This window comes from Sinocyclocheilus grahami, unplaced genomic scaffold (assembly GCF_001515645.1).
Source record: "Sinocyclocheilus grahami isolate Dianchi unplaced genomic scaffold, SAMN03320097.WGS_v1.1 scaffold54.1, whole genome shotgun sequence".
In the NCBI taxonomy this organism is placed as follows: Eukaryota; Metazoa; Chordata; class Actinopteri; order Cypriniformes; family Cyprinidae; genus Sinocyclocheilus; species Sinocyclocheilus grahami.
The window spans coordinates 808,957-830,701 of NW_015505233.1; the positions used below are offsets into that span (position 1 = coordinate 808,957).

The window sequence follows — 21,745 nt, forward strand, 5'->3', positions numbered from 1 at the left end:
TGTTCTGTAAAGCAGAAAAAATATATCTAATCAGTGCTACTGCAGCAACTAGTGGCATCACATCAGAGCCTCGGGTCAATGCACAAGATACACAAAACAGCTGTGGCCCACATCAAAATAAGGTGAGTGTCAAGTCTACAGGCAGAATTTCTGCCTAAATTAAATATAGATTCAGTTGGTGTCAATGTGAATCAAAATCCAAAGCTCACTTGAGGTTTTAAAATGATTGTTTCCAATAATGATCAACAACGCAAATTATTGCAGTATTGAGAGTGGAAATCCAAAGGCTGAAACAATACACTCACATGGCAGTTCATACCTATTTTATGTTTTGGCGAATTGGTGGATGATTCGCATGTATGTTTTTGTACAATTTTGAATGCCACACTGACGGGTAGCCTAGGGGTGGACCTTCATGCTTAGTTTTTATTTTTATTTTTTATCATAAGTTTTATATATAACTTCATGTTTAAATTTCCTAAAAATCGTACGTTTTCATACAAATCACATCTTACAAATTCATACAAAAATCGACACCTGATAAAATAGTTCCTTTTTCTCATGAAATCGGATTGGTTGAAACATTTTATGGAAGTACACCAATGAGTGTCTGGCCTGGTCTACCATATTTGGGCGTTAGTATGGAAGACCATTTTCGCCACTGACTAAAATATAAAACAAATTGCGACTTTATTTTTCTTGCAATTGCGCATTTACATCTTACAATTCTGACTTTATTTCCCAGAATTGCGACTTTATTTCTCAGATTTGCGAGTTTATATCTCGCAATTCTCCGTTTTTTCGCACAATTAAGAGTTTACATCACACAATTCTGACTTTTTAACTCGCAACGGCAAATTTATATCGTGCAATTCTGAAAAAATGTCAGAATCGTGAGTTTACACTTTATTACTTGCAATTGTGAGTTTATATCTCACTGTTCTAAGAAAAAAAATCAGAATTGCGAGATGTAAACCCGCAATTGTGAGGAAAAAGTCGCAATTAGCTTTTAAATTTTTTTATTCACTGGCAGAAAAAGGCTTCCATATGTTTGCTTGCGTCAGTCTGGTGGTTAAAAAAAAAACTCAATGGGGTGAGAGTTACATAGAGTAGTTTTTGTTTTTTAATCAGGTAAGTTGTTAAGATATTGTATGACAATATTCTCTTTAAATTGCTACTTTATCATGACAGTAGTTAACTTAAAATATAAAAACAACAAAAAAAACTAAAGAAAAAATATACACACATTTCTGCTGGAGCGCCCCCTGCAGCAACGTGTTCAGTGCATACATGCATTGGGTTATGATTTGCACTCTTCCACTTAACAAATTCAAGTTTGCATAGAGTTTATTCCGGTCATGTATACTTACTTTACATAAATATACCAGTGAAATAAAACAATATAATGAAAAATCCACCCACAGTGTTATTGTAATTCAAAGGATTGTTTTATGAACTCAGAAGTTGTTGGTTTTATGACCTGATAAGCATCATAAGTAAGTTCCAATGGTGCATTAAAGTTAATGCTTCTCTTCAGTTCATAGCCCCTATTTCAATATCTCATGGTTTTCCGTTAGATTGACTGTCTGCCACAACAGCATCATACCTACCATGAAGCCCTCAGGCTGCTGTAACTGAACCTGAGTCTCAACATGGCTTGTGGTGAATTGCACAGCATTCTTGTGTGATTATTACAGGGTAGGAGTATTAGCAGATAAGGAAATGTATTTGAAATGCAAACAAGTGATATTATCCCAAGGTCCTAAGGAATTCAAACAATATTATTTGCTTTTTCAATATAATATGCTTCACTGCATGTCTTTCAAAACTGCTACTATTCGACTATAGACATGCATTGTAGGCAAATCGATGTAAATAGCTCAAACAGATCAGTAATTTCCAAAAAGCATGGACAGTCTCAGATAGTGTTGTACAGTCTAACAAATGCCCATTATTGAACATTGCTTTATAAGAGTGTAAAGAGATGCTAAGGACAAAGATCTATGGATGAAATATTTTGTTCCAGCTTCTGTCTGTGGGCGGTTTTTACTTCTCATCTTCTTCCCTGTTACACAACAGCCGCCTCTGCCTGGAACAGAGGGTGGGTGAACGCAGCTGCCCATCGATCTTTATGAATATTCTGCATAACTGACCTTCACAGACATGTCTCATCATAATCACTGCAATGCAAAACAAAACAACAGCACTGTTACAAGTCTTGTTCTCTGTCTCTCTCATGCACATGGTTGTTAGCAGCACTCCATTGCTCCTCAGGAAATCCCTGTTAATATACTATAATGGCTTGCTTTGGGACCAAATATCAGGATGTTGTAGTCAACTGACAGTACTACAATACATTTTCTAAAGGAAGCCGTTAGGTGCTCTCTTAGGTACAAGATTACCTATGATCTCTTATACAGTTAAGAACACATGAAGAATGTTTATTAGGCACTTGCTTTTACAAACCAGATTCCAAAAAAGTTGGGACACTGTACAAATTGTGAATAAAAACAGAATGCAATGATGTGGAAGTTTCAAATTTCAATATTTTATTCAGAATACAACATAGATGACATATCAAATATTTAAACTGAGAAAATGTATAATTTTAAGGGAAAAATAAGTTGATTTTAAATTTCATGGCATCAACACATCTCAAAAAAGTTGGGACAAGGCCATGTTTACCACTGTGTGGCATCCCCTCTTCTTTTTATAACAGTCTGCAAACGTCTGAGGACTGAGGAGACAAGTTGATCAAGTTTAGGAATAGGAATGTTGTCCCATTCTTGTCTAATACAGGCTTCTAGTTGCTCAACTGTCTTAGGTCTTCTCATTGAAAAATAGGCTAATATCCTATTATTGAACTAAAGAAGCATTATGAAGTATCAGGTTATTACGTTTATGTATAATCAATCATTATTATAGAAGTGAAGTTTTGCAAGCAACAATTTTGTAACCTACACAGTGACGAGCAAAACCAATATATGCTTTCCATTAAAGGTGTCAAGGGCTACTGATAAAAGTTTGAAGGCTTGTGAGACTTTTAAAAATAACATGTTTGCTGATTTAGAAGCTGATTTAGTGAGGATATATCAGTCTTGTTCACGCATGTTTCTGAATGATTCAATTCCATCAAGAGCAAAAACAGGCGGATCAAAATAGGACCCACAGTAGTTTAAGCTACTCTCTGCACCAGTTTACAATGGTTTAATCGACAACCTTCACCACGACTTTCTTGTTTCTTATCAGATTGGCTTGTGCAGTGTTTGTTGGTTTCATTAGAAAAGCTCTGCAGGAGCGGTCACGATAATAGATGGTTGCCCATTACAGCTCACTTTAAACGATCATTCAGATATGTGCTCGCGGGATGGGGGTGGGTAGGTGATTTGCACATCACATGAAGCAGATTTAGCTCGGTCATTGTGTAAAACATGTGCAGCGAAGCCACGTATGAACGACTGTGGTGTCCTTCACATTTACACGACCCATATGCCGCACAACGCCGCATACAGACACAATTCGTCCACGACGTCTTTCGCTAGTGTTAACAGCGAGAGACACCAGTGTTGGAAAGTCTGATTCATTTTAATGAACCGATTTACTATGACGGTCCGTTCAAATGAATCGAATCTCAAAACAGATTCACCGGTTCTTTTGAGCCTTAAAAACATCGCGTGTGATTTTATATAGATATTTGATTATGTGATTCACAATAATAAGATATTAAAGGTTAATTATGAGTTAGCGATTCTCATAACGGCTAAGGATCTCATAGTAGGCTAATGAGAAATGTGATAGGCTAGGCTATTTAAAAGAAATAAGCAAAAAAACAGATTGTTATTATATTTGCAAACTGGATTTAATATGGTTTGATGTAGGAACTTTGATTAAAGTGAATATTTATCAATAGCCTTAAGTGTAGGCTACATTTCATTTAGTGCCACTTTCTAGAATTTTCTAGAGAAGAAGGCTACACTAGGCCTACCTGAAGCCTCTTAAAGGGGTCATAATGCGATTTCAATTTTTCCTTTCTCTTTGAAGTGTTACAAGCTCTTGGTGCATAAAGATCTGTAAAATTACAAAAACTAAAGTCTCAAATCCAAAGAGATATTCTTTATAAAAGTTAAGAATCAACCACGCCTACCTAAAACAGCTCGTTCTAACACGCCCCCACATATCTACTTCACTATGTGGGAAGATTTGCATAACGCCGCCCAAATGTTCACGCAAAGAAAGAAGGCGTAACTTTTATTCTCACTGTAGTATTGTTGCGTAACATTAAACCATGTCTGCCTTTGTGATCGGAGGTATGACAAACAACAAGTGCTACTCTACACTGCTCAAAACTCGCGTTTGAATCATCAGTGGCAAATTCTTTAAATATAAAAAACGTACTTACAGTCTGTGAGTCAGAACATCCGGCATTGTAGTCAACTCTACCAGGATCAGTAAACAGTCCTCCATAAAATGCGCTGGACACATATATTATATTTGGGTTGAACTGTTCTGGAACAGTGTTGTAAATACAACTTAACCACTGATTTCTAGTCGTGTCCTCTTTTGGAACCATTCACCTTTCGCTATGAAAAACCGATACACTTACAGTACATTTAACAATGTACCGGCGAGATATAACAGTGTTGCGCTTTAGTGTTTCATTATGGCAAGCCATTTTAACATGCATTCATTAAAAACGTACTACTACTATGTTTTTTTTTTTGCTCATACCTATTTTCTAAATACTAATACTTTGACCTGTATTGACTGTAATATTTTTCATTCTCGTTAGTAACTTAAGTATTTAGATACACCAAATGGAGCTGATGATGGTGAAACAGTGAGATGTAGATGAACTAGTTTTTTTTTCTTGTATAAGTTTAGTTTTGGGCTGTTTACATACACAGCGATTTACATTTACGTTGATTTTCAGCGACAGTTGGTGATTTCCAGTAACACTAGCAACAGAGGCCATTACATACAACAGAGTTGACATTTTTTAGCCTCTCACTTTCACTGAGTTTTGAATTTTTGAGATGACTTGTTAATATTTTAATATGTCGAAACCTATTTGACTTTGAATTAAGACAGATATCATATTAGTCATATTTTTTTGCTCTTCTGGAAAGCACTTTGGTCAGCCTGGTGGCTGTTGTATATGTGGTCTACAAATAAAATGAACTTGAACTAGTCAACTTTTGATCAGGCAACCCATCAGCTAGTTAGTACTTGAGCACAAGCATTAGATACTAGTGTGAGGCTACTGGATAATTTATTATTAAAAAATAAGTTTATACAATAAGTACAAATAACATAGATGCTAGTTAGTTTTAAGGAATAAATGTTACAGCAGCTTGACATAAGTGCACTTCTATTCAAAACTTTGTATGATTAGTAACTTGAGGCTAATGGTTATAACGTATACATTTGAGTTAGAACAAGCATTAAAAAATAAAAAAAATCTGTTGTATTATAAACATAATGCAGTACTAATGAGTCACTGAAAAAACGGCTGAATGAATCAGCCTTTTCATTTTCATAGACAACCTTCTAGAGAAGGGATGCAACAGTTTTCTGAGTATAGTCTGCATGTACTCACCTGCAAAGCAGCATCCAGCCCACTTGTTTGACGCATAAACAAGAATAAATCATTATCCTGGAAAGAATTGATTTAATGAGCAGGAAACCGTTAATCACTGCTCAGTGTTGGCCGGTGGCATTTTAGGGCTGTTTTATGCGTTTAGTATTGCAGGTTGCATGACTAAAAATATGTCATGCCAGAAGAAAATGAACATTATGGCCTGTAAAGTAGCTCTCTGATGAACTTTCAGATTGAATGTAAGCCCTCTGCTCCTGTGGCCTAGTGCTGTTCATTGCAATAAGGATTTAGAATGTAATGTGACTTGTATAGGGCTTAGTGGCAGAAATTACTTTAGAATATAAACAAAAAACTGCAGAAAACAGATGCTGGAAGCAGATTACATAACATCTTGATTTCATTGAAAGAGCAATGCCCTCTGCATTGGACCACTGGAATTTCAGTGCAGTGTTCCCATAGTCGGGCCTTTGAGTGCTTTCCAGACAATTGGGATGCAGACTCATCTCAGCGCATGACTGCCACAGGTTTGTTTTGGAAAGGAGGCAAAATCCATATCTGTATTAAATGTGCATGTGTGCAGAGCACACACTTTCACACATGGTTCTTACCTCATGTTGTCATTTGCACAAAATAACGGGCCAATACATTATTTGGTGGTAACTTGAGAAATTACATTATTATTAATAATACAGATAGAGGTACAGCCGATCATTGCTTAAACTAAACTAAAACTAAATCAGACATCTAAATATTATATATTTTTACAGTTTCCTATTATAATTATAGTCATCATATTTAGCAAATTATGAAACTCAAAACTTCTAATTTGTCAGCAGTTAAACAAATCAGGTTTTGAGAGTTGGTTAAATAACATATATGCATTATAATGTCTTTAATTTAACATTATTAATGTTTTAAAAAATTCTAATAAATAAACCAGTTACCAATTAGCAGTTGCTCCATCTTAAAATGTAAAAAGTAAAATTTGTGTTGTCATATTGGCCATAACAAACTGTTGATTATCTGTTATCATTATTGGCCAAGAAATTCCATATCACCTTATTCCTCCTAAATAATGCTTGAACATTTTAGACTCTTGTATGCTTTGTCTTATTTACACTGTAAAAATGAAATATGAAGAAAATACTATTTCAGTTTTTCTATTACAAGATTTTGCATTTAATTTAATGTTACTTGCTTTTTTATTGTGCTTTTCCTTTTTTATGAAATTTAGTAACAATTTCTGAGTGAAAGTTCTTTATACACCATCATTTTTTAGCGTAGACCGAATAAAGCAAGAAAAAACAAAGAGTATGCTTCTAGAAAAGCATCTGTTTGTATTCAGTGTTCGGAAAAGAGCTTTTTGGCATAAAGTAAAGGTCTATGAATCTTCTAAAACGGTGATAAAACAAAACCACTTGCCACGAAGCAGTGCACTGCTGATGATGGCAGTATATAGTACCTAGAATATTCCCACATCTGCTGAAGCGTTCTGAAGTGCTGAAACAGAGCCAGTGTGCGCTAGGGTAGAAAAAGTGCAATAAAGTAGTGATCAGTGCGACTATACTGGGCGAAATTGTTTTAGAGTTGTCAAGCAGGACAGATTTTCAAATGAAGTGTTGAATGAGAAATTGCTGAAGTGCCCCCTCCCTCCCTGTTTCACATGCACACTTGCAGGCACTTTTTTTGGAAAGCCCTGTTCTACATTAGAAGGCTTTTCAAGAAGAGTTGACCGTAGGGTAGAAGTCTTTGCTATGAGTTCGCCGAAACATCTGGAAATCAGGACAGTATCTCCCTGTCTTTTCCGTTACTCTCCCATTTTTATCTGAAATTTTCCTCAGGCAGCTGCAGCAATTCTGATAACTCACTTTAAAGTCCTCCCTTCTGTTCCCTGTTTATGCGTGAAATATGATGCAATCTAGTCCAAGGGATAGTTCGCTCCAAAATTAAAATTCAGTCATCATTAACTCATTATTAACCTTTTTGTGTCCCGCAGAAGAAAGTCATACAGCTTTGGAATGACTTTACGGTGAGTAAATGATGACAGCTTTTTCATTTTTGGATGAACTAACCCTCAAAACCCAGCATTCATATGTATTTTCTAATGGGAACATGTAATGCAATGCATCATTCACTAAAATGTAATGTACTTTTTGAAAGTGCTTTCCCTATTGTTTTGCTTCAAACATAGCTCAATATTTTCTTGGTATTACTTGAAGAGTCATAGAGTTATTACAGTGTCTAAAGGACCTCGGAATATCACTGCCATTTCCCACAATCCTCCTTATTTAGATTTTAAGGATTCTGTTTGGCACTAGACATCTAGAGCCGTGTCATCGCTGAAGGAGAGCCATACTGTAGGTGTACCATTATCTATATTTAGCCGGCGCTTTCTCCAGCACGCATGAGCGAATCTCCTGACATAGGCTGCATGTAAGGAGGATGCAGCTGAGTGCTAGAAACCTCTGCAGCTGAGAAATTGTGTAAGCCTTGTTAACTCTATAGTTTCCAAGCCAGTTACTGGCGAATCTGAAAATGGATAATTGTGGTATTGCTTTAATCATGCTTTGCTTATGGGATGTTATAGTCAGCTATGCAGCATCAGTTTAGGCTGTCAAATTGATTGTGTCATGGAGACAGTGGCCTGGCAAACTGTGTGTATTTTATTAGTGATGCTTGCCAAGGAAATCTATGAATCATACTTCAAATTATGCAGCTTAAATTATTATACTTTGATGATTTTTAGATGTTAAAACAAAAGAATCCTATAGAGTTACAGTGAATAACATTTTAGCAACTGTATAGCTTTGTGTAGGTGAGATTTGGATGAGAAAGCAATATATTTTATTAATGTTTATTACATGTATTATTATACTTGGTGTCAAAAAATAAATAGATTGGAAGTGTATAATGAAATTGTCTTATAAATCCTTCAGGCTGTCAATATTCCATAACTCACCTTTGTACTATATTTGTACAATATTCCATAACTCACCTTGAACAGGAGGACTTTTTAATTTTGTGATTATTCTGGGTAGTTGCAGAACTATATATTTTTTCTGGTTTAGGAACATATTTTTTCTGTTCTAGGTAATGAGAACATCAAGAAAGCTATATTATTATTATTTGCAGGTGTTTCTGACAGCCCAGTAGTGATAAAATGGTATCCGTGTTGTAAAACCTGTGCTGGCTCTGTCAGTTTTATAAGTAGACTCATTGTCTAAAAGAGCCTAGTTTTCCTGATTGGCCAGTCGTCATGATAGAACGATGATAGAAGTCTTATTCAAAAGCAAATATATGGTGTAATGTCTTGGACTTAAATGAATAGCATTGTTCATCATGATAACACATCCATGCTTTGTCTCTTAAACAGAATATCGTTGGATAATCAATGAGTTGCATAAAAAGCTCAGGGCATCTGCATTGGTTTTATCCTCGTGATACACAAATCGTCAAGAGTCAAAGTTTTTTTTTTCCATGGTTAGTTTTACATTATTCACTGCAGCTTGCTTAGGGAGAGAAACAGGCTTTAATTGCTCTTGCATAAGAGTCTCTTGGTGTCAAGTAGAGTTTGGCTTTTGTGAAAGGATTAATTAAACTCTTTCGGCTGACAGATAACAGCCATTGTCCAACAATAACACCTATTCTCCTGATACTCAGAGCTAAACGCTAACATTTTGTGTTATAAACATATATGCTGTCAAACTGATTTTTTAATATGTTTTGTACACTTCTTCATTCACACACCAATGTTAAATATTTCATTCTCTTCGTCTGTTTATACATTCTGCACATCTGGGATCGGAGCTAAGCTGTTTTCTCTTGACATTACACAGCCTGACTAGTTATCTCATTCCCAGTCTAGAGACAGACATACGATTTGTTTGATGCTTGAAACATATTAGTTAGTCATTACAGTAATGCAAAAAATAAAAAAGAATAAAACTTCTATTTACATTTATGCATTTGGCAGGCGTTGTGATCCAAAGCAACTTACATTAAATACATTTTTATTTATTTTGTTTACTGTTTTTATTTTTTAACATTAAAAAATTGCTGTTACAGTGAAGATAATCTAACGAGAATAATGTTTTCTAACAAAAAACACTTGTTTTATGAGCATTTTAATGAGAATTTGGGAGAAAAATCTGTTTAATTAGCACTAGAAGAATGTTACAATGCAAAAAATGTAACAGTTTTGAAAATAGTCTTTGTTTTCTTTATGCAAAATATGTCTTATTGGCATGAAATGTGACCAGAACACATGGGATGTAGTGTGGCATGTAAAGTACACAAGCAGCAGCTCGCTTTGTAGTACTTGTAGCCCACAGAGGATTGAGACAGAAGAACCAAGCGTCTCTAAATGTATTTATTTAGACCAAGGAAAACATTGACATGCTCACAATGGCTGCTTTCAGAGTTTGAGAAAAACTGAAGCATGACTCAGTGACATTATCCTGTGTGCCATCTTTTAAACGAACACAGTAGAGTTTTTGACCATTTAACCTGTATATGGAAAGCCCTAAATACATTTCAAAAGATATCTTATGTGTAGTATAATGATATAATGCCCACCCAATTGGCACTCAAGGCCAGCTAATCATAATGCTATCACATTTGGTGTGAAATTAAATATTACGTAGATGCCAATATGGGGACAATAGCGATTTAGCCAGTGAATTTATATTTTATATTTTGGCAAAAAAAAAAGAAGAAGAAAATTCTTATTGCACTTTTTTGTATATGCCTATAGGCTTACCATTAAATTGGCAGCCTACCCAAGTAAGCAAATTCAAGCAATACCGCACTATTGATAATCGCAATACCGCACTATTGACGAGCAAACCGCAGCAACTGCCATTTTTGCGTGTTTTCTTTTTTCATATGGTTATGCCCTTCTCGTTTTACACTTCGTGCATGTGTACTGAATATTAGGCTAAATAAGTTAGTAATGATAACATAATGTGTACCATGCTGATTTGTACTGAGGCTCTGTAGATTTGCACTTAACAAGCCTAAACAGACAACGAATGAGAGAGAGATCAACTGAGCATGTGTGATTACTTGCGAGTCATATATATTTGTGAAAATAGGTAGTCGTGTCCAAGGAAAGCTAAATCTCTGTCTTCGCATCGACGCATGCTTGGTCAGCTGAGCCTTCTAATGGCGCTCAAAGTTCAAATGATTTCAACAGCGTTTTTCATTTTGTCTCTCTTTGAATGAATCAGCGTTTTTGAACATGTAGTTGAATGAATGGTTTAAAGACAGTCCCTTTCCACCACTTTGTGGCGCAACAATGTAACTGCACTGGCTGACAGCCCGTCTAGAACGCGCGCAGGTGGAAATATCAATAGAAAGTCTCTTATCCAGTCGGATTCGAGGATCAGAACGAACTGTTATACATATAGCCTAACAATCTTATTGTCAGGTTTATGTTCTGTTATGTGGATCGTTATTTTGTCATTCTCTTCTGTTTACTTCACTTCCTCTTTCAACGCTATTTGGTTTCAGTTTCATTGGTTTCTGAATATGACCTCGGCTCATTATATCGTAACACATACACACACAGATTTTATATATATATATATATACGTATGGCGATAATACCACATACCGCGCTATTGAGCCACTCAAAATTACCGCAAGGGAAATTCCTTCACCGCGACAGCCCTAGCAAATGCTATCCATCTAAGTAGCTGTGTTTCATTGTTACCCAACATACAGAGTTTGTAACTTCTGACTCTTCAACAGCTTTTTATAGAACAGATTTCTGTTGTTGTATACTTCTGGGGATCCTGCACCAGCCCATCAACTTCCATTGAGATGAATGGTAAGGGTAACAGATTATATAGACCTCCTTGCTTGCAGCAAAAATCAAACTCTTATGTTGTGCTTTTGGAAACCCTTTTCATGAAAAGACTACATAATTGACTGGTGGTTTCTATTTTATGCCCCTCTCGTACCATATATGGGAAATGTTCCTGTTTAAAATTCACAATGTCTCCTGATGGCAAGAATGGTTGGTTTCCAGATGATATCTCACTTGGCAAACCCATTCTTTGCATGTTAAGCAAATAAGAGTCACATGCTTCTGAGTCTCTGTGTATTTATCAGTTGAAAACAGACTCTGACTGAACGATAATGAATCTGGTAACTGAGACTTAAGTGATTTTGTTAGTTACTTTATCTGAATTGCATTTGATTCTTAAGATATTTGACAAATCTGAGGATTTTGAGAGATGATTAAATATCAGAGAGATGGTTCTCCCACAGCATTTGCATTTCACCAAAAATATTATGTCATTCTGTTTGGACAAAGCATTGTTTTCATGGACACATTCACTTATTGGAAGGATTTTCGTTTTTAGCTTTGTTATTTCTTGATTGATTGATTGATTGTGACCTGTTATTTTGAAGAGCGTGTATAGTCATTGTTACACAAAGCTACTTATCCTATGACGTGAACATCTGTGGATCTCACAGTGTAGACTTTTGGCAAAATAAAAATGTGTCGGTGTCATGTAATATTAAGTGATATGTGGGAACATGTAGGAGCCGTTCACTGGGAACTGAAAATAGAGCAGAGTTTGCTTTGTTAAGCAAAATTATTGCAAATCAGCTAATACTTAGCACATGAAAAAACTCAAAGCATATTTCTTAAGCCATGTTGTTATAAATTCATTCAGCCCTTGACATATTCAATAACATTAATTAGGGTTGCAACAACTAAATGATTAAATAGTTTATAAAATATGATAATGAAAACGACTGTTCCGATATTGATTAGTCAGTTTATTCATTAATGGTTTCATTATTTATTAGATGTAGAGAACCTCCAATCCATTAGTGATTGAAAAATGCATTTCTATATATATATATAAAAAGCTAATTTGCATAATTTTTTTCCCGGTAACTTCATGCATTTCAGTCGTAATTTTTCACACAATATAAAGAAAGAAATATAGAATTATTTTTGCACAAAGGATAAATAATTTGAATTGTGACATTATTTTATGACAATTAAGAACATATTAATTGTCATTACCTTAATGCAAATATCTCTTATTTAAATATTTTTTAACACTAAAACTTGCTGCTACAGTAATGATAATTGCTGAAAAATAAAGACTGGCCCATTGTAGTCTCTGATGGAATATTCAGGCAATCAAAGAAAAAGTCTTCAGATTAATCAGCGGTGTTCATAAATTTGGTATTTGAACAGAGTCACAAACAGAACTGCTGATCACAGCAGAACAATCTAACTGTCCTAACGAAGACATTTTCATAAAAGGTTCCAGCTTTGCTCATGTTGAACCTTCAGACAGCCAGAGTTCAGGCCCGTCTGTCATACTTGAGAGCTCAAAGCTGTCCCGTGCAGCCAGGCAGTGGCCTTTTGTGTTTATGAGTGCTGGCTCTTTGGAGCTGGAAGACAGCCCCCTCATTAAACCGACATGGTCTGTGCAGAAAGATGGAGAGGGCTGTGTTCTTGGCTGGGGCCCCTGGCCTGAAATGCTTTATAGTTAATTTGGCAGGAAAAAAGAAATTAAGGCTGGTGTGTTAATGTTCTTTATGATTTCTACAAAGGGATTGCTTTTGTAGTTCTGTAAAATTTATATTGCTTCACTGAACATCAAAGTTATTATCTAGTTTCATATCTCTTTTATGAAGTACACAAACATGTATTACCTTCTAATATGAAAGTGAAAGTGAAGTGAAAGTGAAAGTGAAGTGACATGTGGCCAAGTATGGTGACCCATACTTGGAATTAGTGCTCTGCATTTAACCCATCCAAAGTGCACACACACACATCGTGAACACACACCCGGAGCAGTGGGCAGCAATTTTTGCTGCGGCGCCCGGGGAGTAGTTGGGGGTTCGGTGCCTTGCTCAAGGGCACCTCAGTCGTGGTATTGAAGGTGGGAGAGAGCACTGTACATTCACTCCCCCCACCTACAATCCCTGCTGGTATGAGACTCGAACCCGCAACCTTTTGGGTTACGAGTCCGACTCTCTAACCATTAGGCCACGACTTCCCCCATATCATAGAAACCGTTCACACAGTACATCTTCTTGTGTTCAACTTCTAGATGAGAACTCTAAGGAATATTGGTACCATATCAATGATTTTGGATTTATAAGTTTTTTACATTTGTATTAACTTTACCATCATCACTTAAGTTAATCATTAAAAACACTAATAATTTAATAACACTGCTCAATTTAATATTAAGCTAATTTCAGAATTAATATCTATTTTTCATACTTAGCTTTTAAACTATTGATTTTAGCTTTAGAGTATAAAATAAATAAAATAGTGCAGCATTTTAATATCTACCATTTAGCAATTAGTGACTCATGATTTGGTACATAAGCTCAATCAAATATACATTAAATTTAAAAACACTAATAATTTAATAACACTGCTCAATTTAATATTAAGCTAATTTCAGAATTCATATCTATTTTTCATACTTAGCTTTTAAACTATTGATTTTAGCTTTAGAGTATAAAATAAATAAAATAGTGCAGCATTTTAATATCTACCATTTAGCAATTAGTGACTCATGATTTGGTACATAAGCTCAATCAAATATACATTAAAAGATGTTTGGATGATGCATATGTACACATGTAGCATATTTTAGTATGAACAGACTTCATTTGTTTTTGTGCTTCACAAAACAGCTAAAGCACTGTAGGTGATCGAAACTTAACCAGCCGCCAATATGTCATACTGGGGCTGGTAATGCAAGAGCAGCCATTAGTAACCAGTAACTGTTTATTAGGGTCGACCAGAAAGAGCCAGTTCTTGGAAGTCAGGAAATTGCAAAACACTGTGTTTTTTCATTAAATTTTGCATTACGGATTTGGTAGCACCTATGTTTTTTGCCAATATGGAAGGATATGAAGTCACATGGAAAACGTAGATAAACGTGTAAAAAACAGCGTTTTAGTTGACGTAATTTAGCACTAGTTCAATTCAAGGAGACATTTAACAGGGGTCACATTGTCCAAACACTGGCTTGTATTCTGAATAATGAATTATCTGCCAAAATCACTTCTATTAAGAAAGTGCTCAACTGTGAAGCATTTATGGGGTTATTAAATGTGTTTCAACTTGGACACTCTCTGAATGTGCACTATTGTGCTGTTGAGTTCAGTGTATGTGGCGACATGCCTAGACTTCCCGTTAGACTGTTCGGTCATTATTCCATCATGGCATTTGGACCACAGTTATTGATTCCAGCAAATGGAGCATTTATGTTTTGGCAGTGAATAATGAATGGGGAAAGCCATGCCTCCAGTGATATCCCCATCAGGATCTTCCCGTTTCTTGTGTGTGTACACCTATAGAATCCAAATGAGCCGCCGGCAGAGGAAGAGAAAACTTGAGAAGAAGCCATTCATCATGAGGTAGACGTAGATGGTGTAGACGCTCTGCCTGACAGATCATATAATCAAGCACAGTCTCATGGGAGTCTCCCCGACTGCCACCATCTCTCTAGGCCAGATGTCTTTTATTTCGAAGAGTGTACACAAGGTCCAAAGAAACATGTGACCTTTCCTCCCAAACATGAAGTAATAGTCACCACTTGGTACCATATTAACATTTTCACAGTGGAAGCAAATTGTTACTGGTTATAAGTGAGATGTGATTTTATTTGTACATGGTTTTTGAACTGTTGATGAAGAATGATGACAGAAAATAGGGTGACCACACATTCTCTTTTTCCCAGATATGTCCTGGCCGGGATTTTTAAATTGCCTAAAATGTCCAGGTTTTAGATTCATTTTCCTATTGACATGCTCTTTACAGTTCTCATACATTATATATTTGTATTGCTTTGACTGTTATCTGTAGATCCCACCTTCTCACATGCCACAGTTGGACAATTGACTACTTTTTAGTCATTATAGCTATGAAAACAATAGGGAAACAAAAGCCAAAACTTGGACATTTTATGCAATTTTGAAATCCCGGCCAGGATATGTCTGGGAAAAAGATGATGTACAGTATGATCTCCCTACAGACGATGCACAGTTAGCTGGTTTATGAGGCAACAAGCTTGTATAATAACTACATTTCCCATCATTCTCTGTGGCAACATGAGAAGGATCAATTATAGATAAGTCATCAGTTATAGAACTAATCTGAATCCATTTCTTATAATATTGTTTTGTAAAAGAGCTTAAGTATTTGTCAGTGCAAGAGCCACAAATTAAGATATATTTCAAATTAAGATATAAGATATTAAGACAAAAATATGTATAATTGATTTATTTGTTAACATTGTTTCTTAAGTATTATGTGTAATTGACATTGCTTGAATATTTCTAAATGTTAACTTGCACAAGGTAAATAGATAAGTAAAATATATTGTAGTTTGGGGAATACATTTATTTATTATTTTCCAATGCAGTGCTAATTGTTTTTGCTTATGCAATTTTCAAATTTTTTTTGGAACAAGTCAGACTCAGTGTAAATGTTATATTTGAATTGAGTGTGACAATTTATGTAAGCAACATTTTCTGAACAATTTACAAATTTCTTCTGTTTGTGTTTCACAAATAAGCAGACAAAATAGCAATAAAGCAGTTTACAAACAAATAATTATTGGGGCGAAAGGCAAAAATATAGGCATTTCAAACTGGGATTTGCATGAACTGTTTATGATTTTTACCAAAATGAAAAAGTTTAAGGAATTTTCATGATATTGTGAGCATATTAAGTATAACTGTTGTGTGAAACCGTGTATATTATAACGCCCTCACTGATTTATTGTATACTTGCTATACATGCTGGGCTAGAGTGCGTTAATGTTTATTCTTCATGTCAGCACTACACTTGCAGCACAGTGTAAAGCATTTAGATTTTAATTATGTTTCTACAAGTGTCAGTACATTCTTAGTGTAATAATGCAAAGACAAGCACAAGTTGCCGTTGGCTGCTCATTAAATAAAACGGCTCAGTGGAGGTTTGCCGTTTATGGGCACTGGTCATTCCACTTTGACTGTAATGACCGTGCTCTGTTTGGCCTTTGTTGCCATGGTGTGCTCACAAGTGAGCGATTGCTTCAGGCCACGTGAGATTAATGACATAGAGCTGCTGTTTTAGATGAAACAACTTCTTGCCGTTTCATCTCTGTGCATCATTTACCTCCACTGACGTGATGCTGTTGTTTTTGTTTCTCTTCCAGTTGAGAGGGAGGTGGTGCAGAAGAGAACATTCACCAGATGGATGAATCTACATCTAGAGAAGGTCAGTAAAAATTCATTTGGATCCTTTGAACCAAGTAGGTGTAGTTTATAGATTTCAGATTTTCGTTGTTGTGCACAGATCAAGCCATCTTTGTACTGGTAACACATAGCCTACTACAAACAGGAAATGAATGTCTCGGTCTCTCTGCTGAATTATTAATGAAGGAAATTGTAATTTCTTAGTATTAATTATGCATGAGGTAGAAAAATTAACCTAAATTGTAGGAAGAATATTAGGCCTGAGGAAATGTTTTTTGGGGAAGTAGTGGTTTAAATGTATTGTACTGTTTTTATACAGTTTAATTACAGTTCTACAGTTTTTCAAAATACAGTTTTATTAAGACAAAGTTAATTAAAACGTAAGAATTAATACTAAGTATAATAAAAAAATTTTTACTTAATTGTCACAAAAAATTAGTGTGTTATTTTATATGTAGCACACACACACGTGTTATAGTTCAGGGCAGGCAGATAATTCAGGGCAGGCAGAGAGAAGAGGGGGCATGTCTGCATATACATCCCAATCATAGTCCACTGAGCTCGGCTCAGCCTCAGCCATGGTGCAGTGGGCGGAGCTTCCCTCTGCACTCTCGCTGTCCATAGCGATCTCCCCCGTGGCGAGCTCTGTAGCCGGCTCTTGCACCTGGTCTGACGTCACTGGCTCTGGCTCCGGGGAGATCCTCAGCTCTGTTGCTCCATTATGTGATGGCTCCGTCAGTCGCGGTGGGCTCGGGCTTTTGCTCCGCGCAGCGGGGTGATGGTGGGCAGGGCTCTGGGTCCTGTCATGTTCCGGATCGGGGTAGGACGCTCTCCAGACACCTAAACATGGCCTCCCTCCAGTTCAGTCTGGTGGTGTCTGGGAGGTCCATGGGGCGATGGTAATTTACCCCGATCCGGAACAGGGATTTCAGCGTCTCATTGTCAAATAAGGACGTGACGGCAAGACTAGAAAATCCCAGGGTGAACGTTACCAGGTCGATTGAGAATTTCGCCGCCCATTCCATTCATTTATTTTTTTCTTGGTCCGGTATTCTGTCACACTACGGTGATATAAACGCACGAAGAAGATGAAGATCAATGCAAATTGTCTTTTAATAAATCCACACAAGGGTAAATCCAGGACGGACAGGCAGGAGCACACGTAGGGAAACATTCACAATCACATCAGTACCGGACAAGGGAAAACAGGAAAGACTACACTTTAAATACTGAGGCAAATGAAGATAATTAATGACACACACCTGAACTAAATGACACAATCAAACATGAGGAAAAACTAGGTCACACAGAGCACATGGGGGAAGAAAACACAACAAAAGTCCAATGGGGTGTGACAATATGTGTATGTGTGTGTATATATATACAGTATATATATATATATATACGCACACACACACACATACAGTATATATATATCTTACCTATTGTTTTTTCAAATTAATTCAGAATGCTTCTTACGTTTATTTTGTACTTACAATATAAAAAAATATTATTTTCAAATATTTTCAAATTGTCAAAAAATGTTCTATGATTTTTACTCTCTGAGACTCCCTTCTTCCACTTTCACTCTCAGATTTTTCCTCCTCCTTTCATTAGTTACCAAAAATGGTGAGACAGACACAAAACACACATAAACACATACATTTGCACTCATTTAAGCCTGCTCTTTTGTTTTCTCTGGCAGCCCGCCGCTGGTCTTCTTGTGTTGTAGACAGCTTATAGATTGTAGTGCTGCCATTCTTCAGAGTCTCATAATACTGACTGAAAACACTCAGTGATGAATCCTTTGTTTTCATACACAATGTCACTCTATTCTGTGACCCCGAGTTTGACTTCTTCTCAAAACTTCGACCCACTATTGGACAATTACACTTTGTCTGGTTTGTTTTGGTGGAAAATTTCACCCTTAACCGTCCAGTTTCCACCGTTGTCCCATCATATCCTTTTTATTCTTCTGGGAAATGTTCTCAACACACATACATGTGTTGGCTTGTTTTAAATCACATTCTGTAAATGAAGTCACTCAGAATGAAACTTAACTGCTCAGAGTTCTCAGTTTTGTTTTAAGTATCAACTTTTCACTTCTGTCTCTTAAAAAGAAAGCAGTTTTGACCTAGTTTAGGAATATATTTGAATATTTTAGTGAATTGAAATCTCTGACTTTTGATTGCAAACTCTCTGAAACAATGAGAAGCATTTGATATCCGACTATTAGGGCAACAATATTTTTTATATTATTATTTGATATTTGGATTTTTTTTAAATATTCATTTTAAAAATGCATAATTTGCATTTTTCTCACCTTTTATATTTATAGATTATGACAGAAATATAATCTTTCTTGATTTTGCACAAATTGCATGTGTTTTTTGGTGTGCAGTGCAACCCTCGTATGGAGGTGCGGGATCTGTTTTGTGATATCCAGGATGGAAAGATTCTGATGGCTCTACTTGAAGAACTCTCAGGATGTAAACTGGTGAGAATCATTTCAGTAGATTTTCTTAATCATATTACTTCATCTGTTCCTATGAATGACTAAGAAAATGCTGACATTTGACCTTTCAGCTGCATGGCTTTAAGCCATCCTCGCATCGTATTTTTAGGCTCAATAACATCGCCAAGGTATTGACATTTCTGGAAGAAAGAAACGTAAGTATAATTTGATGTCACACACCCTCACAAAAAGCAAATAAAACATCCTGAATGCTTTTCCTGAAAGTGTGATAAATCTGTTTCTGGTTATAGGTGAAATTAGTCAGCATTGATGCAGCAGATATTGCAGATGGCAATCCATCCATAGTGCTTGGGCTTATCTGGAACATCATACTGTTTTTCCAGGTAGCGTAATCATGTTTTCTACCTGTGTGTTTCTTTATTTCTAAATCTTGATTGCGTTTGGATTAGACTATATTTAATTGGATTTAGTGGGGTGAATAGATAAACAATGGATTATTTGCCACTCAAGAGTCTTTTCTTTGTGGGTTTAAGTGGCTGTTGGAAACAATGAGGTCTAATTTGACCAACAATTGCATATACAGCACCTTCTGAATCTCTTGGAAATACATGTGATACAGTTTATTTTCAGGGTTCTTTGAATAGACGTTTGATTTTAGTATTTCTTTGAAATATAATTTTTTTGTGACAATGTAAGAACCTTTACTGTCACTTTTGATCAATTCTATGCATCCTTGAAATTTTTTTTTAAATAAAAATATTACAGTTATACACATTTAAATAATAATATATTTGTAATATTAAAAAAAAATACATTTAATAAATTGAAATGTATATTTAATTGGATTTAGTGGCATTTAGTTAGACATTGGATTAATTGCAACTCAGAAAACATTCCTATATGGTTTTAAATGGCTGTGGGAAACAATGAGGTCTAATTGGACCAGTGATTGAACATGCACATTCTGAATCTCTTGGCAATCGCATAATGTTGGTTTAGGGTCCAAATGTGCACTAATCTTATCTAGAGAACGAACAACTCTCTTATCACTTAAGAGATCAGAGTCAGCGTTAAGATAGGACCAAAGAGTTTACTTAGCAGCATGATAGGAATAGCCACCACGCTGAGTAAATGCTTGTCGTCTACTTGTTCAGTAATTACCTGTTTGTATTACAGATCAAAGAACTCACGGGGAACATTAAGAGTCAGTTCCCTTCCTCCTCCAGCCTGTCATCCATACCCACCAGCTCTGATTCAGACACTTCCCACTCCAGCACGCCCTCAGATGACAGAAAACCCACCATTGCTCCAAGAGGTCATGGAAGGGTGATCAAGACCCTCCTGCAATGGGTCCAGAGACGTACTAGAAAGTAAGTGATTTTAGTGGCCTCCGGGAATTTTTTTAATTGAGACTGGCCAGATTTAGGACCGGCCGTTTATTCAAAGCATTGCTTGATTACGGTGTTCTTCCAGATATGGAGTTGCTGTGCAGGACTTTGGAAAGAGCTGGACAAGTGGTCTGGCTTTCCTTGCTGTGATTAAGTCGATTGACAATAGTTTGGTAGATATGAGAAGAGCGCTGCTCCGAACGCCCAGAGAGAACATTGAGGAAGCCTTCAGAACAGCACACTACAGTCTTGGGATCCCAAGACTCCTAGAACCTGAAGGTAAATATCAAAATGTTGGTTGATATATAGTGGCCCCAAAATGTATTTGTATACTGAAGTCACACTTAAAAATGTATGAATGTAATTACATTAGGTATCAAACAACAATCTGCAAACAAATGATGCTGGAATTTTTTTCTAAAAAAATGTTTCACTTAAAAAATTATAAAGTGTACATTTAATAGTTAATTATAATTATATATGATAAGTTAATTTGCATAAACCGATAACTCCATTTTTATTTCTTTTCAGAAATCACGTTTTTTTTTATTGCACATTCCAAGTAATATCAATCAAACTGCAGTTGGGTTTTGTAGCGACTCAGCTCAAAGGGGAAATATGAATAATTAATCATAACTAGTTATAATTAATTATAAATATTTAGATCTGCTGTAAGTATTTACTTGACCTCTCAGGGTCAACTGTCTGTCAATTCTAAGAACGTTAATTTCCTGGTTAAGGGAAATAACTTTCTTACTGTTCTTGTGTGTGTACAATACTACACAGAGCATGTAGCATACATCTGCATGATTAGGGACTCCAGTTATGAGCAAACAATGAACAACGTCAAGTGTGATACAAGTAAGACTTTATTAACTACATAAACACTTAAACTAGTCTAACATACACATACACACACCCACACACACGCATACAGTTGATATAGGAACAGGATTAAAGCTTAGGCAGTAAAGAGAAGAGAAATAAAGCATGAAGCTATGGGACCATTGAATATTCAGCAGATCTACCGCCTGAAGGAAACATCAG

General features: G+C 36.0%; 2 protein-coding genes across 2 annotated transcripts in view; both read left to right on the plus strand.

The window, feature by feature from the left end:
• The window catches only part of LOC107583620 (nesprin-3-like), a 43,851-nt gene extending 30,731 nt beyond the window's left edge, over positions 1-13,120 (plus strand). Inside the window, exons 19-20 of the mRNA XM_016269906.1 lie at positions 11,348-11,426; positions 12,918-13,120. Of these exons, the coding sequence (XP_016125392.1) occupies positions 11,348-11,426; positions 12,918-13,120 (282 nt within the window). The remainder of the gene's footprint in view (positions 1-11,347; positions 11,427-12,917) is intronic.
• Positions 13,121-16,613: 3,493 nt separating this feature from the next.
• The window catches only part of LOC107583621 (uncharacterized), an 11,282-nt gene continuing 6,150 nt past the window's right edge, over positions 16,614-21,745 (plus strand). Inside the window, exons 1-7 of the mRNA XM_016269907.1 lie at positions 16,614-16,680; positions 16,795-16,856; positions 19,236-19,331; positions 19,421-19,504; positions 19,601-19,693; positions 20,487-20,680; positions 20,784-20,977. Of these exons, the coding sequence (XP_016125393.1) occupies positions 16,614-16,680; positions 16,795-16,856; positions 19,236-19,331; positions 19,421-19,504; positions 19,601-19,693; positions 20,487-20,680; positions 20,784-20,977 (790 nt within the window). The remainder of the gene's footprint in view (positions 16,681-16,794; positions 16,857-19,235; positions 19,332-19,420; positions 19,505-19,600; positions 19,694-20,486; positions 20,681-20,783; positions 20,978-21,745) is intronic.